Here is a 26,308-nt window from a genome sequence, read left to right as displayed (position 1 = left end):
GTAAAAGCAAAGGCTTTTAAGGATACAACTGAGACAGGAAAACTACTTAATGCCTGAGGATGTCTCCCTATGGGATGCGATATAATTCCCACCTAGATGGATGGACAAAACTTAGGATTCAGGTTTTCTAATACAGCCTGTATCTTGGTGTCCTTGACCAAGCTTCTCTCTCCCACATAGTTTCCTAGAGGTACAGAAAAGTAAACAGAAGATTAAATATTTAGTCCTTAAGCAGAAACTCAGAGTGGAAACCAAATAGATCTCAGATATGAAGGATAGAACATAAAAAGATCACCCATGCTGCCGGGTTTCTGTTCTCGCGACTAAAAGGCTCAGGGATCACTCTAGTTAAACTGGGCTAACTGGGCTGCACGAAATAACTACACAAGAGACACAAATACCTTTTTCTTTGGGGTTGTTGTGACGGCTCCTCTGACCTTAAGGGTCCGCAGAAAGAGAGAGAGAGAGAGCCACACCCAAGGGCACAGTAAGAGGAGGGGACACACAAAAGGCACTTCCATGGAAGATTTCTCCTAAACAGGGCAAGGGGTTATATTACAAAGGAACAGGTGAGCATAGCTTCACCCATGAGGCTGTAGCAAAACACACCCATTTCTGTGACTGAGCGCCTCAGCACCCAGTTGGGGAGTGTAACTCAGTCACCCGTAAGGTTGGCCTCCCACACCAATGCTGAATCACAGAATGTCCATCAGGACTGTCAAATCTGAGCAACATGGAAAGAAACAGCATGGAAACTATGCAAACATATTACAGCCAGAAAACTTTTTTTTTTTTTTTTTTAAAGTACAAAAATCACCCAGTTTGTTTCTAGCCTTGGTTTGGGTCAGTAAAGATGTATGCAAGTTAGTCCTACAGTCATGCTGAAAAACATAAATGATTTTAACTGCTTAATAAACATAAATGGCAGTATACAAGGGGCAACCAGGACTGGGCAGAGGTGTGGAAAGGATGTGGGAAGTCACTGGGAACACGTCTTGACTTTTCCACATTTTACACTAATTCATACAAAGGGCTATGTCATAAAGTTTCTCTCAACTGCTTTCATTGCCTAATGGTAATAGTTTAAAAGGTTTATTTTTAATAAGAATTAATTTTATTTCCTCTTAAAGTTGTACATTAATTATAAGTACTATATAGGTAGCCAACAGTTTTCTGGGATTAAGTTGTCACAAAAGAGCTTTTAAGTACTATATTCGACATTGGATCAGAGATCTAATCTTGGGGTGTGTGTGTATGTGTGTGTGTGTGTGTTTGTGTTTGTGTGGTGTTGGGTGTCAGACCTAGGGCTGTATGTGCTATGCAAGCCCTCTACACTGAGCTACATCCCTAGCCCCAGAAATGTAATCTTAGATCAACAACAGTACGTCTTCTTTCTGTCTACTCATGATACATAATTGTTTTAATTAGGGTTTTTTTTTCTGCTGTAACCAAAATACCTGACAAGAACAATTTTTGAGGAAAAAAAACTATTTAGCAATCAGTTTCTGAGGTCTCAGTCCACAGACAGTCAAGTCCACTACACTATTCTGGGCTAACGTGAGGTAGAACATCATGGCAGAGGAAAGCAGTTTAGGTCATGGCAATCAGGAAGCAGAGAAAGAGGGGGCTTTGCTAACTAGGAACAAAATGTTCCCCAAAGGCACACCCTTATGACCTTCTTCCTTCAGCTACATCCTACCTGCCTACAGTTACCACCCAATTAATCCATGCAAGGGGATTAATGCACTGATTAGGTTAAGGCTGTCATAACCCAATAATTTCACCTCTAAACCTTTTTGCATTATTTTGCATGTGAGCTTTTGGGGGACCCTTTATGTCAAAACCATATAGCATGTACCAAATTCATGGCCTATTAGCTTTTGTCTACATATATGATTTCAGTAATTGTTAATGCATTATTAGTCAGTTGCAAACCACCTAATGTGCAGATGTCTAAAGACTCCCTGGTGCAATTCTATGTAGCCATCATGTTAATTCTTAGGTTTCATATGAAGATTAAATAATGCACATGAAGAACTTGACTAGCACACAAAATATGTGTGAGTCAGGACCCCTATAGGAAACAGAATTCCTTCCACTTGGTCCAGATGAAGAAGAGTTAGTGAACGTACTACTTAGAGTGATATGGGAGGACTAAGGGGATAAATGAGGGGTGGTAGGCATCCATAACTAGAAGTACCCTTCAGGCTGAAGGGGCATAGTATGGGAAAGAAAGTCTTACAGAAGTTGAATGAGAGCTGGAAGCTTAGAAAAAGCACCATCAGGTAAGCACTGTAGACTAAGGGATGAGGCTGTCAACAAAGATGCTTTGTTGGGAGCTGGGGTTGTGGCTTATTGGTAGAGTGCCTGCCTGGCATGTGTGAGGCACCAGGTCTGATCCTCGGCACCACATAAAAATAAATAAATAAAATAAAGATATTGTGCTAAAAAAAAGAGAATACTTTGTTAAAGCAGGGTGTGACTGGGAGGAAGTACTCTGACCTTCCTCCTGCTTTCCTGCCTTCTTCTAGAGCTATAGACTCCCATTGGCTAAACCCAAACAATGGCCAACTGCTAGACTCTAGTTTTGTTAGAGTCAGAGGCAGACAAGAGAAAAGAATAGATTTGAGATGGAGAAAAGAAGGAAGAATGCTAGTTAACCAATATACTTTGATTCATTTTATTTATTGATTTATTGATTGGTACCAGGGATTAAGCCCAGGGATGCTTAATCACCAAGTCACATCCCCAGCCCTTTAAAAAAATATATTTAATTAGAGACAAGGTCTCACTGAGTTGCTCAGGCTGGGTTTGAACTTTTGATCCTCCTGCCTCAGCCTCCCGAGTGTCTAGGATTACAGACTGGGATTATAGGTATGCACCACCACACTCAGCCTGTGGCTCATTTTAAACCAAAATATACTATCTCAATCTTAACAAAGTGGATAGAATATTGTTTTTCCTCCTGCCATGGAAATAAATTATATGGAATTTTGTTCATATATAGACTCATACATGCCTTCCTTTTTTTCTTAACTTTTTCATTTATAATTCATTCATTTAATAAATGATTATGGAATAGCTACTTTATCCTGCTTCCCCTTTAGAATAGCTACTTTGAGAAATATGTTGGTATCAAGAATAGTATTGTTATTCTTGTCCTGATGAAGACTATCATTTATAAACCACTCATATCAACTAATATGCATTAAAATATCATATTATAAAAACTCTCAGTATGAAATTTTCATTTATAAAAGGAAACAGTACTTGTTAAAATGTGTATTTCACATTTGAAATATTCCTATATTTGAGCAATCTTTTTGGGATTGTATGCCCATTTTAAAATCTGATGAAAGCCATTGATCTCTAGAAAAAAAATGTGCAGAAGGGCTTTCATTGGTACTATCTCTGGAGGGAGCAGGGCAGGGTCTTAAGCTTACTCAGTGAAGCCTTTCTTAGATACTCCTCCTCTCTCTTCATGTGCAGGTCCTCAGGGGTTTTGTTTAGACTTACTGGTGCCCTGGAACATTGGACAGAAATGGTCAAAAGGCAAAGAATAAAACTTAGTGGCACTTCCTACCATGGCCACAACTTGAGTTATTCCTAAAGAGTAGTAAAATGATGTATCATTGGTGCATAATAAGAGAAATCTGCCCTGACATATAGAATGATGAAAGTGTTGAGAGGTTTGAAAAGTCTGTAAGGAATCTTGCCCTTTCTTGAGATTCCTTCTTCCCTGAGTGAAATCAACATACAGGTCTGGAAGCAGGATATTTGTAGACAAGTTCAGATTTAACAATTCATCTTCTCTCTCTATCCCTTCAATACATACATTGCTTCAAATCCTCATTTTTCTCAACACAAAGTTTCTATCCTCTTTTTTGCAAGATATTGTTAACCCTTGAAGGCTGACTCCCACTAATTCCACTCTCTTAAGGGATGTGAACAGCTTTGTCTTTAAACATTCTCTGGAGAGATGTGCATATCACACTGTTATGCTTTGTTTCCCAAAGGTTCATGTGCTAGAAGCTTGGTCCCCAAGGTATAGGTATTAAAAGTGGTGGGCCTTTAAGAAGTGGGGCCAAAGGGAGGTGATTGGGTCAGAACTACACTCATGAAGGGATTAACATTGATCTAAAGGGGTGTGTTAGGTCTTGCAGGAATGGGTTAGTTCCTTTGAGAATGAGGCCTTCACCAGATGCTGATGCTAGTGTTATGCTCTTGCAACTCCAAAACTGTGACCTAAATAAATCTTTTTATATAATGTACCTAGCCCACATATAAAAAATGTTCATCATCTATAAAGTACCCAGCCTCAGGTATTTTGCTATAGCAACACAAAACAAATTAAGACACACACCTACCCTTCCCCTAATAAAAGCAATGAGTAATAATAAAACATGTATATATTCCTTCTAAGGAAGCAAGTTTAGGGGAAAAATAACCAGTTCTGTTAAGTGATTGAATGTTTTCATCCTGCTGGATTCTTATAACTATACAATTTGTAGACCATTTTGGGAGTTTTGGCTTTACACACTGTATTATCTACTGTTGCATAACAAATATGCCCAAATTTAGCAGTTTAAGAAAATTAATAATTGCATTTTACACAAATTTGTGGATCAGAAATCCAGGGGAAGCTTAAGTATGGGGTTCTGGCTCAGGATCTCTGAAGAGCTTGTGGTTGAGGTTATCAGCGAGGCTAGAAACCATCTAAAGGCTTGACTGGAACTGGCGGATCCACTTTTAAGATTACTTACTCACAGGCCTGGTAAGTCAGCAGCGGTTGTTAGCAGCAGGCAATAGCTCTGTGCCAGATGGACAGCACCACAGGACTCCTTGGGTGTTTTCATGATATGGCAACTGGCTCCCCCAAGTTAGGGATATAAGAATGAACAAGGCAGAAGCCATGATGCATTGTATTACCTGGCCTCCAAAATCATACCTCTTTTTCGTACAATATCTTATTGGTTATACAGGTCAACCCTACTCAGTGTCAGTGAGGGCAAAGGTGAGAATGCCAGGAAGCAAGAATCAATGGTAGCCTCCTTGGGAGCTGGCCATTACCCATGCCAAATTTCACACATTTCCTTTAATGTTCCAGTTTGATTTCTTCTACATCAATGATTCACACTGAATATGACTGTAGAAAAAAATTGTCTCCACTTTGCTTAAAATAGGAGTACTGATATATGTACTTGCTTTCTTTGGTTAAAAAAGCAACTCCTGTTTTATCCCAGTTCTAAGTAATCAGTATTCTATTTAGTTCTAGAGTCCACAATTCCAATGAGACATAGAAATCTGTGAAATGGCTTATAAGAACATTTTATCATTAATACAATTAATGAATTCATATGATTACATAATAGTATTTAGCTGGGCTAAATAATCTGACTGACATCTTAAAAATATCTCTGACTACATTGTGGTTATTGTTTCCAATATTCATGAAGAATAAATGTTTAATAAGTAATTGCCAAATGTTAGAATGAACGAATATAGTAAAGTTGCAGTCAGCAAAATCAACATATGAAAATCAATTGTTTTTCTATACACTACTTAAAAAGAAAATAATACCATTACAATAGCATCAAAAAGAACAAAATAAAAATAAACTTAATCAAAGAATTAAGATACTTGTACACTGGAAACCAAAATTTATTGATGAGAGAAGTGAAAATAAAACAAATAAATGGGAAAACTTCTCATGTTAATAGATTTGATTAATATTCATAAATTCAATTAATATTGTTTATAATGTTCATAGTACTGAAAAAGATCTATAGATTCTATGCAATCCCTTTCGAAATCCTCATGGCATTTTTTTATAGAAGTTGAAAAAAATCTTAAAATTCATACAGAATCACAGAAGATTGAATAGCCAAAAATGATCTGGAGAAAGAACAAAGAGGCATGACATATCCTGATTTTTAAATATATTAGAGTGCTACAGTAATTTAAAAAGTATGAGACTAGCATAAAAATAGATAAAGAGAGAGCTCAGTAATAAACTACACATACGTGGTCAACTGATCTTTGACAATGGTACTTAGAATACACAATGTGGAAAGGACATTCTCTTCGACATATGGTGCTGGAGAAAGTGGATATCCATATGCAAAAAGGGAAATTGGACCCTTATCTTGTAGCACACATAAAAATCAAATTAAATGGGTTAAAGAATGAAATGTAAGACCTGGAACTGTAAAAATTCCTAGAAAGAAAACATATGCGAAAAGCTTTATGACATTGGGCTTGGCAAAGATTTCTTGAATATGACATAAAAAGCACAAGCTATAAAGGCAAAATTAGAGAAGCAGGATTACATTGAAATAAAATGTTTTTGTAGCACAAAGGAACCAACCAACAAAGTAAACTCAACCTATGGAATGGGAGAAAATATTTGCATATCACATATCCAATAAGGAATTAATATCCAAAATATGCAACAAACTCTTACAACTTAATAGTAAAAAAAAAATCCAGATAACCCAATTAAAAGTGGGTAAAGGATTTAAGGACAAATGGATAAAAGGTATGTGAAAAGATGCTCAACATTACTAATTATTAGGGAAATTCTAATCTATACCACAATGAGATATCACACCTGTTAGTATGGCTACTAGAAAAACAAACAAAAAATCAAAAGATAACAAATTTTGGCAAGGATATGGTGAAACTGGAATCATTGTACAATGTTGATAGGAATGCAATGTGGTGCAGTCACAATAGAAAATAGCATGATAGTGTCTCAGAAAAAAATAAATAAAAATGTTGAACTACCATAGCTTTCAGCAATCCCACTTCTGAGTATATAAAATTGAAATCAGGATTTCAAAAGGGATTCATATGAACTCCCGTGTTCCTTGCAGCATTACTCACAATAGCTAAGATATGGAGCCAACCTGAATGCCCATTGGTGGGTGAATGGATAAAGCAAATGTGTTATATAAATGCAATGGAATATTATTTAACCTTTAAAAAGAAGGAAATCCTGTTATATACAACATGGATAAACCTGGGGGCATTATGATAAGTGAAATAAGCCAGTCAGAGAAGGATGAATTCTGCATGATTCCATCTATGTAAGGTATCTAAAATAGTCAAACTGATAGAAACAAAGACTAGAATGGTGGTTTGCAGGGGTTGAAGTGGGGGAAAAACAGGGAGTTTCTGTTCAATGGATATGAAGTTTTAGCTATATAAGATGGGCATGTTCAAAATATGTGTACAACATTGTGCCTATGGTTAACAATGCTTACCACACACTTAAAGATTTGAGAGGGTAGTTCTTATCACAATTTTAAAAAAGTATTAAATAAAGCAAGTAAATCATTGAAGATAATTGAGAAGAAATATGTGGTAGTGGCAAGAGGAGTAGATGGGGGGGGGATTCAAAAGGCTTCTAGATGTGATCCTGCTACTAGAACCAGGGATTCTGTGACGTTAAGAGGGTTTCTACGTTTCTCAACCATCATTTACTCATTTGTGAAATGATAGAATTGTACTAGACCTGAATGATTGCTAATGCCATCTTCAACTCCAGTAGTCTCTTATGTTACATATGAAACCTTATTTCTATAATACCCCATTCCCTGTCTTTAAATCCATTTCACAATTCTTCTCTAACAAGGTCTAGTCTTTTCTTGGAATTTTTATATATTTTTAGCTACTATTCTGTAATCCTCCATAATTTTATGCCATTCTTTTGTCAGCCTATCCAATCAGTATACTTTTTGGCTGTGCTTACACTCCAGTGAATATATTGTCTCAAATTTGGGGTATGCTGTTAAGAGCTCTATAATTACCAAATGGACTCTGATTATATCTAATGAATTCATTTGATCCATACTGAACACAGCCCAATTCAACATGTTTCTGAAGAATATCTTTTTTCTTAGTTCAGTTGTTTATTTAAAAACTATTTGTCTTACAGTGAGCAAGGCAGTCACAGACCTAAACTAAATTGTTTCAACTTTTCAGTTTTTAGTATTTTCTCTGTTAAAGTTATATAATTCTCAGAAGTCACAAATAAAAACGTCTACAGTAGCATTAGTGAAATATTCTCTTCTGTTCTCCATGCCTAGTTTCTTCACTCCTTCAATTCATTCAATACTTTATTAATCACACCTCTCAATCTCTTCAATTTCTTTTCCTTATTCCCATCTTCTATTCCAAGTAAATGCATGGCATAAGGAAGGGTATGGAAGAGCAAGAAGACTGAAATATTGAAGTAAAAATGATTTCTGAATACATTAATAGGTTCTTAAAGCAATTTGATGCTGGAAAGACAGACCCCTCATTCCATTTAGCTTTGCATGAAGATTCTTGGTTTAGGGCAGGACTAAAAGAATGAAAATCAGCTGTGCTGGGAGGGCATACATGTATAAAGCCATCTGCAAAGGTAAGAGAACCTTCTTTTTCTCATAGCCAACAAGCAGCTATAGAATGCCACATCCTCTTTACCAAGGAGCTATTTTCATTTACTACTGCAGATACCCAGTTACTAAGTTGCCCTAGCTCAAGACAACATCCAATCCCTTGTTATTTCCTGCTTTTCTACACCCCGCCTTAGAAACAATGTCCAATCCTGAACTGATCCCCAGTCTCCCCAGACCCTCCTCAGGATCCTTTGGCGGGAACCTAAATCCTGTCATATTCTTCGGTTCCTCTGGTGTGTCTTTTCTCCTGATTTACAAATAAACCTAATTTTGTAGGACCGCAGGCTTCTTTCTTTTGGTCTTTGGTTGATTTGACTTTAATATTAGGCTGGTAGCACGAACACTTCCCGATCTCAGCTAAATATTCCTCTGAGCTATTTTGATGTACAATCTTTAATAGCTAAAAACAAAGACAAATGCTTTCTAAAACTGCCACCAGCCCATTTCTAGGAAGCAATCTCCCCTTCACGTTCCAATATCCTTTATAGTCCTAATATCCTTTTAAAAATGGCTTGAGTCATTTTATCCGGGTCGCGCTTCAGTGAATTCAGTTTAAAAGGCTTCGATTCGGAATTCCTGGGTTTTACTAAAATACAGGCTTTAAGCTCCTAAGTATTTTTTAATGTGGTACTAACGCAAGGCCAAGGAGGGCAAGCCGGGATCATTTTAAAAAGCTTTATCCAGAAGGAAGTCCCACGAGTTCTTCCACACCCCCCGCCCCACTCCCGCAGGATAGGTGGGGAGGTGACCTTTTTGACTGTGGAGGAAAGGGATGCTTCTTTCGTCTTCAGGAACGATGCGCGCCTGGACTCGAGCCTCAGCGCCCGAGAGCCTCTCCCTGGGTGCGGGTGCTGGCTCCGCCCGGGTCTGAGGAGGGGGCCCGGGATGGGAGAGCGGGGCGCAGGGCGTGGGCCGCCTGGAGCTCGGGAGCTCCGTTTTGGCTCCCGCGTCGCCGCTAGTTCCCCCAAGCGAACCTATCCGTGGCCGCGCCGCTTCCGCGGGGTGGCCGGAGGCACACTTCTGCCTGCGACCGGGGACCCGCCTCCCGGCGGCGGCGCCCACGCCCTGAGCGGTCCTCTGGCCCCAGCGCAGTGCAGCAGAGCGCGTTCCCGCCCGGGCCGGCCGTGCTTGCGCGCACGCGCGCAGGGACCTGCACCCTCCGAGCGGGGAGGGGGCAGAGGGGGCGTCACGGGGGCTGGGGAGGGAGGAGGAGGCGGCCGCGTCGCCTCCGGCGGGGCTCGCGCTTGCCTTGGCGCTCGCCCTCCGCTTTGCCCGAGCCCCGCGAGGGTGAAACGCTTTCTCCCGGCATGCAGCGGGAGGAGGGATTTAACACCAAGATGGCGGACGGCCCGGATGAGTACGATACCGAAGCGGGCTGCGTGCCCCTTCTCCATCCAGAGGTGAGGGACCACGCCGAGAATATTCCTCCCCTGCCTCCCCGACCTTTCTTCCCGAGACTCGCCGAGGGCGGTGGCCGACGTGTGTAGGGTAGTGGGACGTGCCGAACTTGGAGAGGGTGGGGAGGCAAATCCAGGCCCGAGCGCGGCTGCGAGCGGATAACGGGGGAGGAGATAGCGGGGCGGGCCCGACCGGGGCGGGCTCTGGGACGCAGTCCCTGGCTGTGTCTAGAGGACCGAGGTGGGGCTGTGCATGGTTCTGCTCTCCCATCGCACTCCTTGCGGTTGCACAGGTGACCCGGGCCCAGAACCGCGGCTTGAGCCCCGGGTGTTCCTCCAAGCCTAGGAGGGCGAGGGGGCGAGGAGGAAGCGCGTCTGTTTTGGATATGTTCTTGTCCTTCGCGGGCCGGCCGAGTGGCACTGTTCCTTCCGTTTAGCTCACTGTTTCTTGTCCATAATGATGTCCTTCCACGTTATGCCATACTAGTATCTCGGGCACCTTGTGCCAGGTGCCCTTATTTGAGCATTTGTCCCTAAGCGATGAATAAGAGAGGTCAGAACTTTAGGGAATAGACCCACGCTCACATTAGCTTGTCAAAGTACCGCTTTTTTTTTTAGGAGCTAGGGGAGAAGAGTGCAACACGTTTCCCATCACAATCTGAGTATCTTCCTGTGTAAGTAAACAGTTCTCTGCTCTAGGATCAGTCACATTCTGTACTTGTTTACTTCTTAGTTTGTAGCTGAGCTAGGGCTAGTTAAGGCCTGGAAGCAATTCTTGATGCATTCTGGGTTTTAATGATCTACATTGACCTGGGGCTGGTGGAGGGCCGTGGCTTCCTGTAGAAGTCAGGTAGTTTTTTTGAGGTTCAGGAATGAAAACAAATCAGTGTTATGGGGTGAAGAAACATGGAAATCTTCTAATCTGGTTACTTTGCATTAGAATGATTCTATTTCTGGGTTTGTAGCCAGCTCCTCTTTTTAAAATAAAATGTAAATAGCAATCACCTTCTCTTATATTAATATTCAGCCACCCGCACATTCATCCTTTTGGCTTACCAGAAATAGTTGGGTCAATTCCTTAGGAATATATCCCTGGGTTATATTTTTTAATGTGGTACTAACGCAATAGAAAAGGCTACTTTGGATTTCTGACAGAACTAAACATTTTTTTTTTTTAACTGTAGTGGAAATATTTCAGAACTGGCATTGGAGATATTTCTTTTGGTTTATATACTTAGGCCCTAAAACTATGTCAAGAAACGAAGTAGTTTTCAGATGATACCTTGAAAATGTTGCTAAACACTTATCTGTTTCTGTGGATGTATTTCATATACTTAAATGTTTGTTTATTTTCATGCACATTCTTCATAAACCTTTGTATTGTAAAACAGTATGTTGTTTGTCACTTTAAGAATAATGTTAACTGGTAACAAATTCAGAGATTGCTCTGAATTGGGAGGCTTAAAGTTTAGAGAAAGTGTTCAGGTTGCCATTTAATAGGATAATCTTATTGGAAGTGAGAATTGGTGTAAATGATGTGTGTGTGTGTGTGTGTGTGTGTGTGTGTGTGTGTACACATATATTGTTCCCTCTTACCTAACAAGCACAAGATATAATTTGTTTAATTCATTTGGACCTTAAGCTCATAATGGTGCACTGGGGTCTTTCTGTATTTTTTTTCTGTGGTTAGTGTCTTATATCTGGTACAGACCTGGTATTCTACTGCTTCCTAGTAGTGTGTTCTTGGTCATACTATTACATTTATAATTTTATCATTTATAATAATGGGGTGATAGTAATATTTAACTAATGGGCCACTGAGAAGTTTAAATGAGTTAATGTATTTTTGTTAAAAAATGTTTTCTGTCTCCCTTGGAAAGAAAGCCATTCTTTGTCTTGGTGATCAGTGGTAGTTCTTTTAACTACGTTTTAGAGAACACAGCATTGGGTCAGACAGACTTGGATTCTAATTATGAATCTTCCCTAAGTAGCTAAGTGGTCTGAATCAAGCACATAATTTCTTTAAACATCATTTGTTTATTAGAAAATAGAGATTTTTCCTAATTTGCTTGCTATTAAGGGATTAGGTGAGACTGTTGAGATTTAAGAACTGTCACATTGTAGGTACTCAGTTAATGTTACTTCTTTTTCCTCTCTCAGAAGGAGGGAAGTGTTACCACCTTTATTTTGGTTTTGGTGAGTGATTTTGAAGCTTATGTAGGTTTTAATTTAGTGGAATAGGATCTTGCAGTAATGTTTTTATTTTACTTTTTATCTTCAGATTTAGCGTTATCACAAAAAGTTTTTCACTAAATATCTTGAACAAGTGAATTTTTGTGGAATAAAGAAATCAGCCATTTCTTAAATCTCCAGTTAATATGCAAACTGTCCACTGTTGAAACCTTCCGTAGAGGATTATGCAATTAGATGAGCAATGCAAGTCTCTTTTTTGAGGCATTTGGGGGTATGAGAACCTTACTTTTTTAATGAATTAAATAATCAATTTAGTTTATCCTGTTTGAGTCAGGCATTGTTCTGGACTGCGTGAGACTTCAACATTTTTGTGGTAAATTCAGTGAGAGGCAGTATAGAATATTGGTAAAGAGCTAAGTTTTTCTGTTGTGAAATCGAAAATCTGGGTTTTGCCACTTATTACCATGATGGTAAGTTGCATTTTCCTCATTTATAAAATTGACTTAATATTACCTTTCTTTTAGAGTTATCATATTAGGTAGGGTAATGTTTGTAAAACAGCTTTCAAAGACCTAGGCTGCCAAGACAATGGAACCTTCTAAAAGCCATGGCATATAGTGAATCCTGAAAGGGAAGTTGCTATTACTTTGTTTTCTGTTGAAATAGATGATTATTAGTTTATCATAATGGAAGAATTAAAGGCTTTTTGCAAAAGATGAACTGATTATCAGGGGATTAGGGTGAAAGTCCTAGCTCTGTGACCTTGAGCTATTGAGCTAGTAAGCATTTAACTGCAAATAGTTTCTTTGCTTTTAAGGTAAAGGGGCCAGACTAGATGATCCCTAAGATTTGTTTGAACTCCGATGTTCTGATTGTAAATTGTGATTTTCTAAGAGAATCAACTTGGAACATCTAACTATTAGGTACATAGCACTGTATTTGGTTTTATAGGTTACCGTTATGGTTTGGATGTGATATATATCCCAGAAGCTTATGTGTGAAATGGTGGAAGAAGGGTTACAGGAGAAATAATTGGCTTATGAAAGCCTTAACCCAATCAGTGAATTATCCCCTAATAGTGATCAACTGAGTGGTAACTGATGGCAGGTAGGGAATGGCTGGAGGAGGTGGGCATTGGGGGTAAGGGTTTGAGTATATATTTTGTATCTGGTGAGTGAAGTCTCTTTCTGTTTCCTGATCATCATGTGAGCCACTTCCCTCTGCCATATTTTTCCACCCTAATGTTCTGCCTCACCTTGAGCCTTGAGGAATGGAACTGGCTGTTAGTAGACTGAGCCCTCTGAAACTATAAGCCCCCCAAAAAACTTTTCCTCCTCTGCAGTTGTTCTGGTCAGATCTTTAAAGGCTGATTAAGATAGTTATAATAAAAAGAATAGTGTATATTTTTCCGGAAGGTGTTGTTCTAGTTAGGAACATATATGCACTTTAAACACTTGACAGAATCCAAGTAAGTCTGGAATTGAGTACTGTAGCCTAAGTAGTGTCAGGTTTCTGTCTCTAGAATGGTTAGAAGAAAGACTTTGGTAGAGGGACAGATAACCATATGCTGGCCTGCAGACTAGCAGACTTGCTATCACTAGTCTTCTGTTTTACCTACTAATACATCTTTTGTAAATTACCTCATCTCTTTCATACCCCAAAATATCCTCTCCTGCCAGAGTGTCTTAAGAGCTCTCTATTTCAGAAAGCTCTGACTCGTATGTGAAACAGTGGAAGAAGGTTTAGAGGAGAAATAATTGGGTTATGAGAGCCTTAACCCAATCAGTGAATTATCCCCTAATAGTGATCGACTTGAGTGGTAACTGAAGGCAGGTAGGGAATGGCTGGAGGAGATGGGCATTGGGGGAGAGGGTTGAGTATATATTTTGTATACAGCTGGATTGCCTAGATCACCTGTGACTTCCATTCTTGCTTTCTTTCTTTTTTTCTCTCAATTTCAAAACTTGCTACTATCATTTTTCCTAATTCTGTTTTAAGTGGTAACACTTTTTATTTTACATTCATTTATCCCTTTTCTTGTCTCATCATTTTTATTGTTTGAGTATTAAACTGAAGTATCACAACATCTACTCTTCATTGATTTAATAAAATTTACTTTTTGAGGCTTATCTTCAGTGATACTGATTTTTGTTTCTATTTCTAGCCTTACTATGTATTTAGAGAAATATATTTGCATACGTATGTAAGTTAACTCATTTGCTTTCAGAAAGCAGAAAATGTATTTGGAATTTGATTTTCTTCTGGTGGTTATGGCATCTGTTCTTGTTCAAACAAATCTTCCTGCAATCTTAGGATCTGATGCTTCTTTTTTTTCCAGCAAAAAATGCTATAAGTCATATAGTTGTAATTTAGATTTAAAAATACTCAGTAACTACTGAGTCAATACATGTAAAGTTAAAATGTACTAACTGGTGACCTCTTAAAGCATCATCTCATTGTAGTATTTTACTGTTCAATTTTATTGCAGACAGACAATTCTTGAATAAAAGCAAAATGTCAAATATTTTTACTTTAGAGTTTGAAAAATAATGATTCAGGACAATATTTTATTTATAAAATACACAAATAAAAAATTAATCCCATGGAATATTTATTCAATTCTAGAATAATAACTTCATTTCAATTTTTTTTTAAAGAATTGTAAGCCACTAATTCAAGAATAAAACTTCAACCTTCTGTGTAGTAGATACTCTGAAGAATGTAATATTCTGTTGTAAAGGCTTAAACAATATTTTTTTTCTTTTTTTTAAAGAGAGTGAGAGAGGGAGAGAGAGAAAGAGAGAGAGAGAATTTTAATATTTAATTTTTAGTTATCGGCGGACACAACATCTTTGTTGGTATGTGGTGCTGAGAATTGAACCTGGGCCGCACGCATGCCAGGCGAGCGCGCTACCGCTTGAGCCACATCCTCAGCACCACAATATTTTTTTTTCATGTTGAAAATGTACCAGACAAATCACTGTTGGTTTTTTTTTTTTTTTTTTTTTTTGGTAGTAGTGATTGAACTCAGGGGCACTGGGCCACCACTGAGCCACATCTCCAGCCCTATTTTGTATTTTATTTAGAAACAGGGTCTCACTAAGTTGCTTAGTGCCTTGCTGTTGCTCAGGCTGGCTTTGAAGTCAGGATCCTCATGTCTCAGCCTTCCTAGCTGCTGGGATTATAGGTGTGTAACCACTGCGCTCGGCTCAATTCACTATTTTTGAGAATTAATATATACTAAATATAATAGAATCTTTCATTGATAAATCAAAATATGACAGTGTCTAAGGGTTATCTTTTTTGATTTTCAGTGCTATTGTTGAGGATGGAGATGATAGGGCCAAATGTACCTGAAACAAGTTTTGTATATGTCAGATGGCTTGTAATTTTTATCATGTGTTTTTTCAGCCAGGTATGGTAGTGCTTGCCTGTAATCCCAGTAGCTAGGAAGGCTGAGGCAGGAGGATTGCGAGTTCAAAGCCAGCCCTTAGTAACTTAGTGAGGCCTAAGCAACTGAGCCAGACCCTGTCTCTATATAAAATATAAAAAGGGCTGGGGATGTGGCTCAGTGGTTAAGCACCCTAGGTTTAATCCCTGATACCAAAAAAAAAAAAAAAAAAGAAAAAGAAGAAAGAAATTCTTATTGAGATGTTACTATTCTATACCCTTGTTTAGCTTTGAAGAATAATTTTCTATTATGAACACTTACTTTATTAAGAATTTAATGAATGATGAATAAAACTAGTGACTACCCCTATTTTCATGAGGGAAAAAAAAATGTCCTTTGAGCTGAATACAGAAGTTCCTCATTTTGTTAATGAGAATCCTCTGGTTGCAAATGTTAGCAACCCTGTTGAAACTTAACATGAGTTAAAAAAAAAAAAAAAGAATTTACTGTCTCAACTCCAAAACTCAGGTGGCAAGAGTGCAGTTGGACTCAAAGAACTTTGGAACCTAAGATGAGAATTCCCTAAAACTCTGTATCTTATCTCTGTCTTCCTTTCAGCTTTATTTTCTTCAAATGGAAAGCAGCTTCTTTCCTATATGTAGTGTGGACATGGATGCCAGCTTTATTTATTTTTATTTTTTTTGACCGTATGTCTCAAATCTAGCTGCATATTCTCCCTTTTTCCACACTGAAAAGTGCCATTTTTGGTTCTGATGTAGTTTATATGTATACTCTATGACTATGGCACTGTTATTGGCCAAGATCACTTAGTTGGAGTTGGGGGAAAAACATCTGGGTAGTCTAAAACTATTTCTGTCTTTTATACTCTTATGAGAACTCTATATTTGGTTTGTTTCCAGCCTTCTAGTTTTTAACATACTTTAAGAGATGTTGTAATTACATTGAACTTATTCATCACAGTAAATGTTCTAGTTGAGCTACTGAATAGCATTCTTTATGAATTAAATCTAGACTAGGAATTGCTAAATGTTTTTTGTACAAGGCCATATAGTAAATATTTTCAAGTTTGTGGGCCACATGAGTTCTGTAGCAATCACTCAACAGTGTGGATGTATGAAAGCAGCAGTGAGCAATGTGGAAATGAATAAGCATGCTGTGTTCCTATAAAACCATATAAAATTAGGTGATCGGCCAGATTTGGGCCATGGGCCACTGTTTACTAACTTTGGTGTACACAATGCATAGACACTCTTAAGTTATTTATGTTAAAATATATTTTAACACAGAATTCTATTGATCTATGATATGTAATAACTTCATTATAAATGGATATATGTGGGGGAGATGGTTGGATGAAGTAAGAGTATGTGTGTGTACATTAGAATCTCATGGGGAGCTTTGTCAGAATATACGTTTCCATATATAACACCTCAAAATTTCTGATTCATTATGTGGATTTGTGATGTGTATTTTGAAAAAAGTTCCCAGATGATTTTGATGAACATTTTATTTTTATCTCCAATATCACTTTGATATGTGGGAAACATTTATTATAGGAGGGGGAAGGAAGCTCTTTCGACATTTAATATATGAGACTTTGTATTGAGAACTTCTAATATTATCTCCTTACTGTTCTAGACAAAAATAATGGTAATAATTGGTAACACCAAATTATAGCTATGAACTAGGCATTATCCTAAACATATTTGTATATATATTCATTTAATTCTCCCAGGTTTGTGTATCTATTTTACCACTGAGGAAATTTGGGCAGAGGAAAGTCAAGTATCTTGCTGATCAGTGGCAGAATTGCATTTAAATTCAAGTTGCTTTTGTTTTTATAGCACAGTACAATGTGATAGAGATGAGACAGTTGTAGAATTGATTATTATTTGATAGGATTAGTTATCTATGATAGCAAAGTATTCATTTATGTTTTGTTTTAGAATATTTTATACTTAATTTTATAGACTTAATTTTTAGAGCCATGTTAAATTCATAGCAAAAATTAGTAGAAAGTACAGGAAGGTCCCATAAGTTTCCTGCCTGTTAAACTACACAATCTTACCCACTACCGACATACACCAACAGAGTGGTGCATTTATTGTAATAGGTCAGTCTACATTGACGAATCATTATCATTCAAGGTCCATACTTTACATTAGGGCTCACTCCTGGTGTTTTACATTTTATGGGTTCTAACAAATATATGTGTGTGTATCATTACAGAAGGTCCTCTACTTAAAATTTTTAACATGGCGTCAGAGCCATATGCATTCAGTAGAAATCATACTTCAGATTGGACAACAGTATAGGAATACTCTCATGATACTGTAGGTTAGGTTTATTTAAAGCTTTTTTAGCTTATGGTGAATTCATTGGGGCCTAATCCCTTTGTAAATTGAGGAACAAGTGTACATTGTCGTACAAAATAATTTAATTGGCCTAAAAATCCTGTTCTCCGCCTATTCACTTGTCCCTCTTCTTTGAGGTAACCATTGATATTTTTAATGTCTTCATAGTTTTCTCTTTTCCAAAATGTCATATAATTGGAATCATAGAGTATGTTGCTTTTCAGATTTTCTTCTTTGACTTACTAATATTTATTTCAGGTTTCTCCATGTCCTTATCAGACTTGAGAGCTTATTTCTTTTTTAGCACTGAGTAATATTTCATTGTTTGGGTCTATACAAGGATATCTTGGGTTCTTCCAAGCTTTGCTCAAATACTTTTTGCTGTAGTTCTACAAAGTACATGATGAACTGTTCAAAACCCTATTTTTGTTATTAATAATAATATAGTATAAAAACAGTTTTTTGTTTTTTTTTGTGGTGCTGGGGATCGAACCCAAGGGCCTTGTGTTTGCAAGGCAAGCATTCTACCAACTGAGCTATATCCCTAGCCAGTTCTTCCTTGATGTTGAAGGTTAGGGAAGATTCATTTTTTTGGCACTTGTTCTAAGGCACATTCAGCAACCCTTTGACTTGAAATAATAAAATTACATTTCTTTAAACGTCATTCCCCGCTAAAATTCCCTTCTTTAAATTGGGGCATTATAGTTATATCTCTAATAATGGGATTCATTGCAATATGTTTGTACATGCATATAACATAATTAAATCAATTTAATTTCCCATTACCTCTCTTTTTCCTCCCCTGATCTCCTTCTACTCTACTGGTTTCCTTCTATTTTTGTGTGATTCTCTCCTCGCCCCCCATTTTTCTCTAGCTTCCGTATTCGAGAGAAAAGATAGAACCCTTGACTTTCTGAGTATGGCTTATTTCACTTAACATGTTGTTCTTCAATTCTGCCCATTTTCCTGCAAATGACATAATTTCATCCTTCTTTATGGCTGAATAAAACTGTTGTGTAAATATACTATGTTACTATATTTTCTTCATTCATTCATCTGTTGACAGACATGTAGTCTGGTTCCATTTTGTGGCTATGTGAATTGCACTGCTATAAACATGGGTGTGCATGTATCACTATAGTATGCTGACTTTAATTCTTTCGGATAAATACTAAGAGTAGTGTTATGGCTCCATTCATAGTCTTTTGAGGAACTTTTATACTGATTTTCGTAGTGGTTATACTAATTTAGAATCCCACCAACAGTGTATTCCTTTCTCAACATGAAAATTTCTCAACATCACTAACATCAAAATTTTCTTTTTTCAGCCTATTATTTCTCCTGCTTAGTGGAAATTAATAATAAGGTAAAATATATTTCATTAACTTTCAAAGAAGGTGATTTTCTTTGGAATAACCCTAAATGTTAATGGGATTGGAAATAGATATTCTCAGTGTTAAATCTGTGACAAAAGTTGATGAGAGAACAGGTGGTACTGATTTATTTATAGGTGTCTCAGGTTTAATCCTTTTTGAAGAGTCCTGCCATCATTTGTATTATTTGTAAATCAGTCTAAAGATTTGTTGGTGGTCTGCATTCTTGTGTTTTGGGTATATTCCTGGGAGAATGATGTATAACATCCGACAGTTAGTAACTGCATCATCTTGGGTAAATTAATTCACCTTTGGTACCTTAGTCTTCCTGCCTGAAAAATAGAGATAGCAGCATCTACCTTAGAGTTCTTGTGAGATAGAGTTAATGTACTGTATGTTATAGATTTTAACATGTATATATTTTCTCAATCTCTGAAAAATATTTGTGTTTTATAGTTAATACTCTTCTTATTTTGGTTAAGTAGCACTAGTGATTAGTAATCATTGCCTGTGAAGGGAATTGTGGTTATTCCTGATGGCATAATTGCATACCTGCAGCTTCCATTTCAGTCAGCAGTCTGTTTGAGAAACATTTGACAAAATATGATTTCCTGATGATATGCTGGTAATATCAAGGAAATGCTATCATCAAAGCTTGTAGAATGTATATTAGCTTAGAAAAAAAATCCCGAGATAATAGCAATATTATTTTAGGAAATACTGTATTCTAGTGTTCCTGGTAGCTCATAATCAGTATTGTAATGAATAACTTGGGGATTGGTAACTCTAGCATGAACAGTGATTAAAAAACAGTAATATATAGTAATTTTATTTTTATCCTTTTGATAGGTCCCAAACAGTGATAAATGCTTAAAATCATTCTAAACAAGTTTATAAAAGATCTGTTAATTAGTGTAAAAAATCTTCCAGTTAGTAAATAAAAATTCTAAGTGATACAGCATAGTATTGTAGTCCAGTTGGCAGTGTTTTTTGTTTTTTTTTCTTTGTAATACCTACAGTAATGGTACATTTTAGTCAACAGCATCTTTAGTTCTATGAAATTCTTGGCCTAAATATTTGAAGTTTAGAACAGTACCTGGGAAATAGAATTATGTATTATTGATCTTAAAATCACTACTTTTTCCTGTAGTTCAAGATTCTGAGAGAAGATGAACACTATTGTTAATCTTATTTGTATCTTGAAGGTTATATTTGTCCTGTACCTTCACTGAAATTGTAATTTATTCATTAATCTTTGTTCATATTTGATAAGTCTAATCATTAATAAATTGTAGACATTGATTTCAAAGGAAATTTTGTTTTCTTTTTGAGCACTCATAATATTAAGGATTTCCAGTTATTTATGTAAGAAGTTAATTAATTTGATTCCAAAAGCTCCTATTATTTAAACTTATTTTTTAATTTGTGTCCATTTTCTTGTAATTGAATGTAATCACATCCAAAAAATGGACATTCTTTGAAAAAAATTTTGATACACTAGAATCTAGCATTATTACATACCGATCCATGTAAACTTAACTTTCTTTACTACTAAACTTAATACTTAATTTATTTCATATCATTGAATAATGTTTTGAATTTTCAAGGTACCAAAAGTTTAAGCCCTCACACTATTTTTTTTTGTCTTAAGAATCAATGACACATGATTATTTTCATACATTTAAATAGTCCCAGAGGTCCTTGCCTCCAGTAGATACATACTTCTCTTATTCCTTAGAGGTAACAACTAATTTTTGGTGCAAGTGTAAATATTTTATATAATTTGTTTTGTTTCTATTATATAAATAGTACATTATAAAGTTTTTCTAAATATGTTTGGACACATTCGATGTTAGCACATAATAATCTTTTCTATTCTTTTTTACTGTTAAGACTTTCATTATCCAATATGATAACAAAGGACATATGGCTGTTTAAATTCAAATTAAAATGAGTAACATAAAAATTTAGTTTTCGGTCATGGTACATTTGGCTGTGTGTGGCTACTAGCTAATGTTATTGACCACACAGGGTTATAAAACATGTCTCCATAATTGCAGAAAGTTCTGTTTGATAACATATGTCTGCACAGTGTTTTAAAAAATTGTGTATCTTTTAAAAATGTTTTTTACTGCACAATTATTTTTATTGAAGTGTATTTAAGTTATAAATGGAACAAGTTTTAAATGTTTAGGTTGATAACTTTAAACATTTTTTAAAAAAAAAAAACAACAAACCAGGACCCCTGGAACTGTTACTCAAGTTCCCTGAGTTGTAACTGTATGCAAAATTATAGTATATTACAACCAGGAGGTTGATACTGGTATGGTTAAGGTCCAGAACATTTCTGTAACTATAAGGATGCTTTCTATTGTCCTTTTATGATCATATGGTCTTTCCCTGCAGCTCTCAACCTCTCATTAACCCTTGGCAACCACTAATCTACTCTCATTTCTATAGTTTTGTAATTTTATGAATGTTACATAATTGGAATTATATAATATGTAACCATATGGGATTGACTATCCCCCCCCCCCACCGCCATTCAGCCTAGTTCTCTCAAGATTTATCAGGTTGTATGTGTATCAGTAGATCATTCCTTTTCATTACTGAATGATATCATGATATGGATGTACAACAGTTTTAACTACTTACCCAAGGTAAGTTATCTGAGTTGTTTACAGGTTGGTTATTAAACATTTGTGTACAGATGTTGATGTAGACATAAGTTTTTATTTCTGTGGGATAAACACCCAGGAGTACGAATCATACGGTAGTTGTTTCCTTTATTTCTCCCTCCCTCTCTTCCTTTTTTGGTGCTGAGGATGGAACTCAGGGCCTAGAACGTCCTAAACAAGTACTCTGTGGCAGAGCTATATCCCCATCTCTCCCATGATAGTTGTATATTAATGTTTTTAAGAAATTGAAAAGCTGTTTTCCAGAGTGGCTATACATTTATGTTGCAACCAGTAGTGTGTAGTGATTGATCCTATTTCTCTGCATCCTCACTGGCATTTGGTGTTGTCACTTTATTATTTCTGTCATTATGGCTTCTTTCTAATTTGGTTTTCCTTGTAAATAATCTCTGGGAGAGTCCTGGTAGGGGGCGGTGATAGGGAGGGGGATTAAGGTCAGGTATGTGTGTCAGGTTAGACATGAGGTAGTGAAACCAGAATTCATGCAACAAATTTATTACATATCCCAGAGGTAAAGGGTGCCAATAGTAAGTGGGAAGAGGGTGAAAGATGGAGAGGGGATATCTTTGGGTCAATGGCAGTATACTGTTTGTTGACTTTCCTGTGGGGGGTTTTGGATTAGCTAGTGTAAACCATATTGGCTAATTTAACGGAGAAAATCAGGGAGCTTACTTACAGTATAATGGTGTTGCCCGTTAGGTTTTTTTATCATGGTCAGATGCTGTGTGATGTGATTTGTTTTGGGTCATTGAGGTAAAGAACAAATGGACTTTGTTGCAAACAGTCATACAAGGAGAGTTTTAACTAGGCCAGTGGTGACAGGGTTCTACTGTATTTCAGATAAAGTTGGGCCTAAAAATGGATGGCAAAGTAACAACTATATTAAGCAAATTTGTACTTTTTAATTTTAGCCCATTTCAATAGGTATGTGATGATAAGCCATTGCCATATTTGAATTTCTGTAGTGGCTAATGAAGTTAATTTTCTTTTAGTGTACTTATTTACATTTATGTATCCTCTTTGGTAAAGTCTATTCTTGTATTATTAGTTTACTAGGGCCACTATTACAAAATACCATAGACTGAATAGCCAAAACTATAGGAATAGGGAATAGTTTTTTCCCTACACTTTTGGAAACACCCAAGGTGTTGTCAGGTTTTCTTAAGTCTTGCTGCTTGGCTTGCAGGTGGCTACCTTCTCAAAATATCCTCACATAGTCACTTTTGTATATACATGTTTCTTCTTAAAAGGACAATAGGTTGGATTAGGGCTACTCTAATGACCTCATTTTAATTTATTTGCCTCTTTTAAGGCTTTACCTCAAAATGTAGTCATCTTTGAGATTTTGGGGGGTTAGCATTGGTAAATATATGAATGATGGAGTATACAGTTCAACCCATAAAGGCTCTTTTGCTTATTTGCTAGTTGATTATTTTACTGTTGAGTTTTGACAAGCTTTTTTTTTTAAATGCACGTTCTTTAGGTACTATTATTTTGTTGTGGTTTGCAATTATTTCTGTGTAATTTGCATTATTTTAATTTTTTGGTCTTTATAACTAACAGTGTCTTAGAGCAAAAGAAAAATTGTTTTTTGGTACTAAAGATTGAATTGAGGGACTCTTAACCACTGAGCCCTATTCCCAGCCTTTTTTTAAAATTGAGAGGCAGGGGCTCGCTGAGTTGCTTAGGGTCTCGCTAAGTTGCTGAGGCTGGCTTTGAACTTGTGATCCTCCTGCCTCAGCCTCCTGTGCCACTGGAATTATAGGTGTGTGCTACCATGCCTGGAATCAGAGCAAAATTGTTGATGTAGCTTATACATTTTTTTCTGTTTATGGATTGTGCTTTTTTTTTTTTTTTGTCAAATCTGAGATCTCCTGGGCTGGCTTTAGATTAGAGAGGTTTTCTTCTGGTTTTTTTTTTTTCTTTAAGTTTATAATTTTGTTTTTCGGTATTAGGGATTGAACCCAGGGAAACTTAATCATTGAGCCACATCCCCCTTTTTATATTTTATTTTGAGACAAGGTCTCACTAAGTTGCTTAAGGCCTTGCTAAATCGCTGAGGCTGTAAACTCCTGATACTCCTTCCTCAGCCTCCTGAGGTGCTGGGGTTACAAACATGCATCACCATATTCAGCCTTATAATTTTATTTATTTAGTTTTGGGGGGCTGGGGATTGAACTCAGGGGCACTTGACCACTGAGCCACATCCACAGCCCTATTTTGTATTTTATTTAGAGACAGGGTCTCACTGAGTTGCTTAGCACATCACTGTTGCTGAGGCTGGCTTTGAACTCCTGATTCTCCTGCCTCAGCCTCCCAAGCCACTGGGATTACAGGCATGAGCCACCACTCCTGGTATAATTTTATCTTTATTTTATTATTATTTTTGTTTTTGGTGGTGGTGCTGGGGATTGAACCCGGGGCCTTGTGCATGTGAGGCAAGCACTCCAGCTCCTGGGAGGATTTTATTTTTAACATTTAAGTTTATAATTAATTTTGAGTTAACTTGTATGAAGTGTAAAAATTAGAGTGGGGTTAAATTTCTTTCTTTCTTTCTTTTTTGTTTTTTGTTTTTGGCCAATGAATGTCCAATGCTTCAGCACCATTTCCTCCATTGAATTGCTTTTACATTGTGGTAAAAACTCAGTTGAGCATATTTGTGTGTTTTTATTTCTGGGTTTTGTGTTCTGTTTCATCGATACATGTCTGTCCTTCAGTCAGTACTACACAGTATTGCTTACTGTAGCTACATAGTAGGTGTTAAAATTGAGTAGACTATTTCTTCCTCCTTTATTCATCTTTTTCAAGATTATTTTAGCTGTTTATCTTTTTGTATTCCTATATAAATTTTAGAATGTCCTTGTCTGTATCTACCAAAAAAAAAAAAAAGTCTTGTTAGAATTTTGAAAGAAATTACATTATCCTTGTTTGGGTGAGAATTGACATCTTTGCCATGTTTAGTCTTCCACTTCATAAATATGATATATCTGTTTATTTAGATCTTGAAATTCTTTCCTCAGTATTTTTATAGTTTTTAAACACAAAGGCACTGTAGATGTTTGGTTGTACTAATTTCTGTCCGTTCATGTTCCCTCTGGCATTTCTCTTCTCTTATATCTGTTTTTGTTCAGCATTTCTCCTGTCCTTCAAACAAAACTAATACCATATTTTCTCTTTGATCCCATTTCCCTTCTAGCTACTGCCTCATATCTCTGCTCTTATTTGTAACAGAATTCCCCCAAAGAGTTGTCAGAATTATCCTTACTTCTTTCCATCCACCCTTTCCTAAATGATCTCCAATCTGACATATACCCCTGCCTTCTCAAAGTATCGTGACTTCTTTATTGCTTAATCTAGTGGTCATCTTGCAGTCCTCATTCTTTTCTGACTTTCAGCAGCATTGATATAGTTGGTCTCTCCTTGGTCAACTTTCTTCACTTTGCTGCAGAGGAATACAGATCAAAACAAGATAAATATGATATCTCCCCAAGTTAAGAAGTCAGATAAACCTAAATATAGTGAAAGAAAAACTCATATTTAAAAAAATATTTTTTAGTTGTAGATGGACACAATATATTTATTTATTTATTTATTTGTTTTTATGTGGTGCTGAGGATGAAACCCAGTGCCTCACCCATGTGAGCAAGCGCTGTACCACTGAGCCCGAGCCCCAGCCCCAGCCCAAGGAAAACTTGTATTGCTGGTAAAGAGTCTAAATTAATTCTACTACATTGGAAAGCAGCTTAATGATAGTAAAGCTGGAGATACTCAGTCTTTTCAGTCATAAAATTTATTCATAAATTCTAATAGGTGCCCTCTTAGAGAAACCTTTTTTTTCTTTTTTATACTGGGGATTTAATCCAGGGGTGCTTTCCAGGTAGCTACATCTTCAGCCCTTTTTATTTAAAGACCTTGCTAAGTTGCTTAGGGCCTCCCTAAGTTGCTGAGGCTGGCCTCAAACTTGGAGTCCTTCTGTCTCAGCCTCCCAAGTTGCCAGGATTACAGGTGTGTGCCAGCACACCCAGCTTAGAGAAATTGTTAATAGATGAAATTTGTGTAAGATTGTTCATTGTATTATGACTTAACAGTAGTACAAAGTATAAGCTATCTAATTGTCTCGGTAAGAGAATGTATGTGGTTTATTCATGCAGTGAAATATTATTTAGTCAATGCATTTAATAAATTAGAGCAATGTGTATCAGCATAGATAAATCTCAAAAACAATGTTAAAAGAAAAATACTAGATGAGAAAGCATTAGCCACCACATTTGTGTATATGAGGTTATTAAATGAATACCCTGTCATCTCAACTTTTTTCCTGGAGCCCAAAGCTAGGAACACTAGTTGACAAAGGTTCCTTGCATTGTAAACAGAGGTGTAAAACTTGCTGGAAAGTTGTCATGATTGGCCTAGAACTCCATCACCTCTGGCCTGTTAAA

The 26,308-nt window shown here is 36.8% G+C and overlaps 1 protein-coding gene across 3 annotated transcripts in view; it reads left to right on the top strand.

The window, feature by feature from the left end:
* The first annotated feature begins 9,670 nt into the window (after positions 1 to 9,670).
* Zdhhc17 (zDHHC palmitoyltransferase 17) overlaps positions 9,671 to 26,308 on the top strand; it is a 92,450-nt gene continuing 75,812 nt past the window's right edge. The window contains exons 1-2 of one of the 3 annotated variants that reach the window (XM_078053111.1): positions 9,805 to 9,844; positions 10,460 to 10,515. Coding sequence is in view for 2 of the 3 variants with exons in the window: in XM_078053109.1 (XP_077909235.1) it covers positions 9,752 to 9,844 (93 nt within the window). In the remaining variant the exon portion in view is untranslated. Of the gene's footprint in view, positions 9,845 to 10,459; positions 10,516 to 21,764; positions 21,834 to 26,308 lie in introns of those variants that run through there. The other 2 variants (XM_078053109.1, XM_078053110.1) reach the window with 2 other exon arrangements.

This window comes from Ictidomys tridecemlineatus, chromosome 6, assembly GCF_052094955.1.
Source record: "Ictidomys tridecemlineatus isolate mIctTri1 chromosome 6, mIctTri1.hap1, whole genome shotgun sequence".
NCBI classification, from domain to species: Eukaryota; Metazoa; Chordata; class Mammalia; order Rodentia; family Sciuridae; genus Ictidomys; species Ictidomys tridecemlineatus.
Note: the sequence above shows the minus strand (reverse complement) of the source record. Positions and strands in the feature narration are given on the sequence as shown.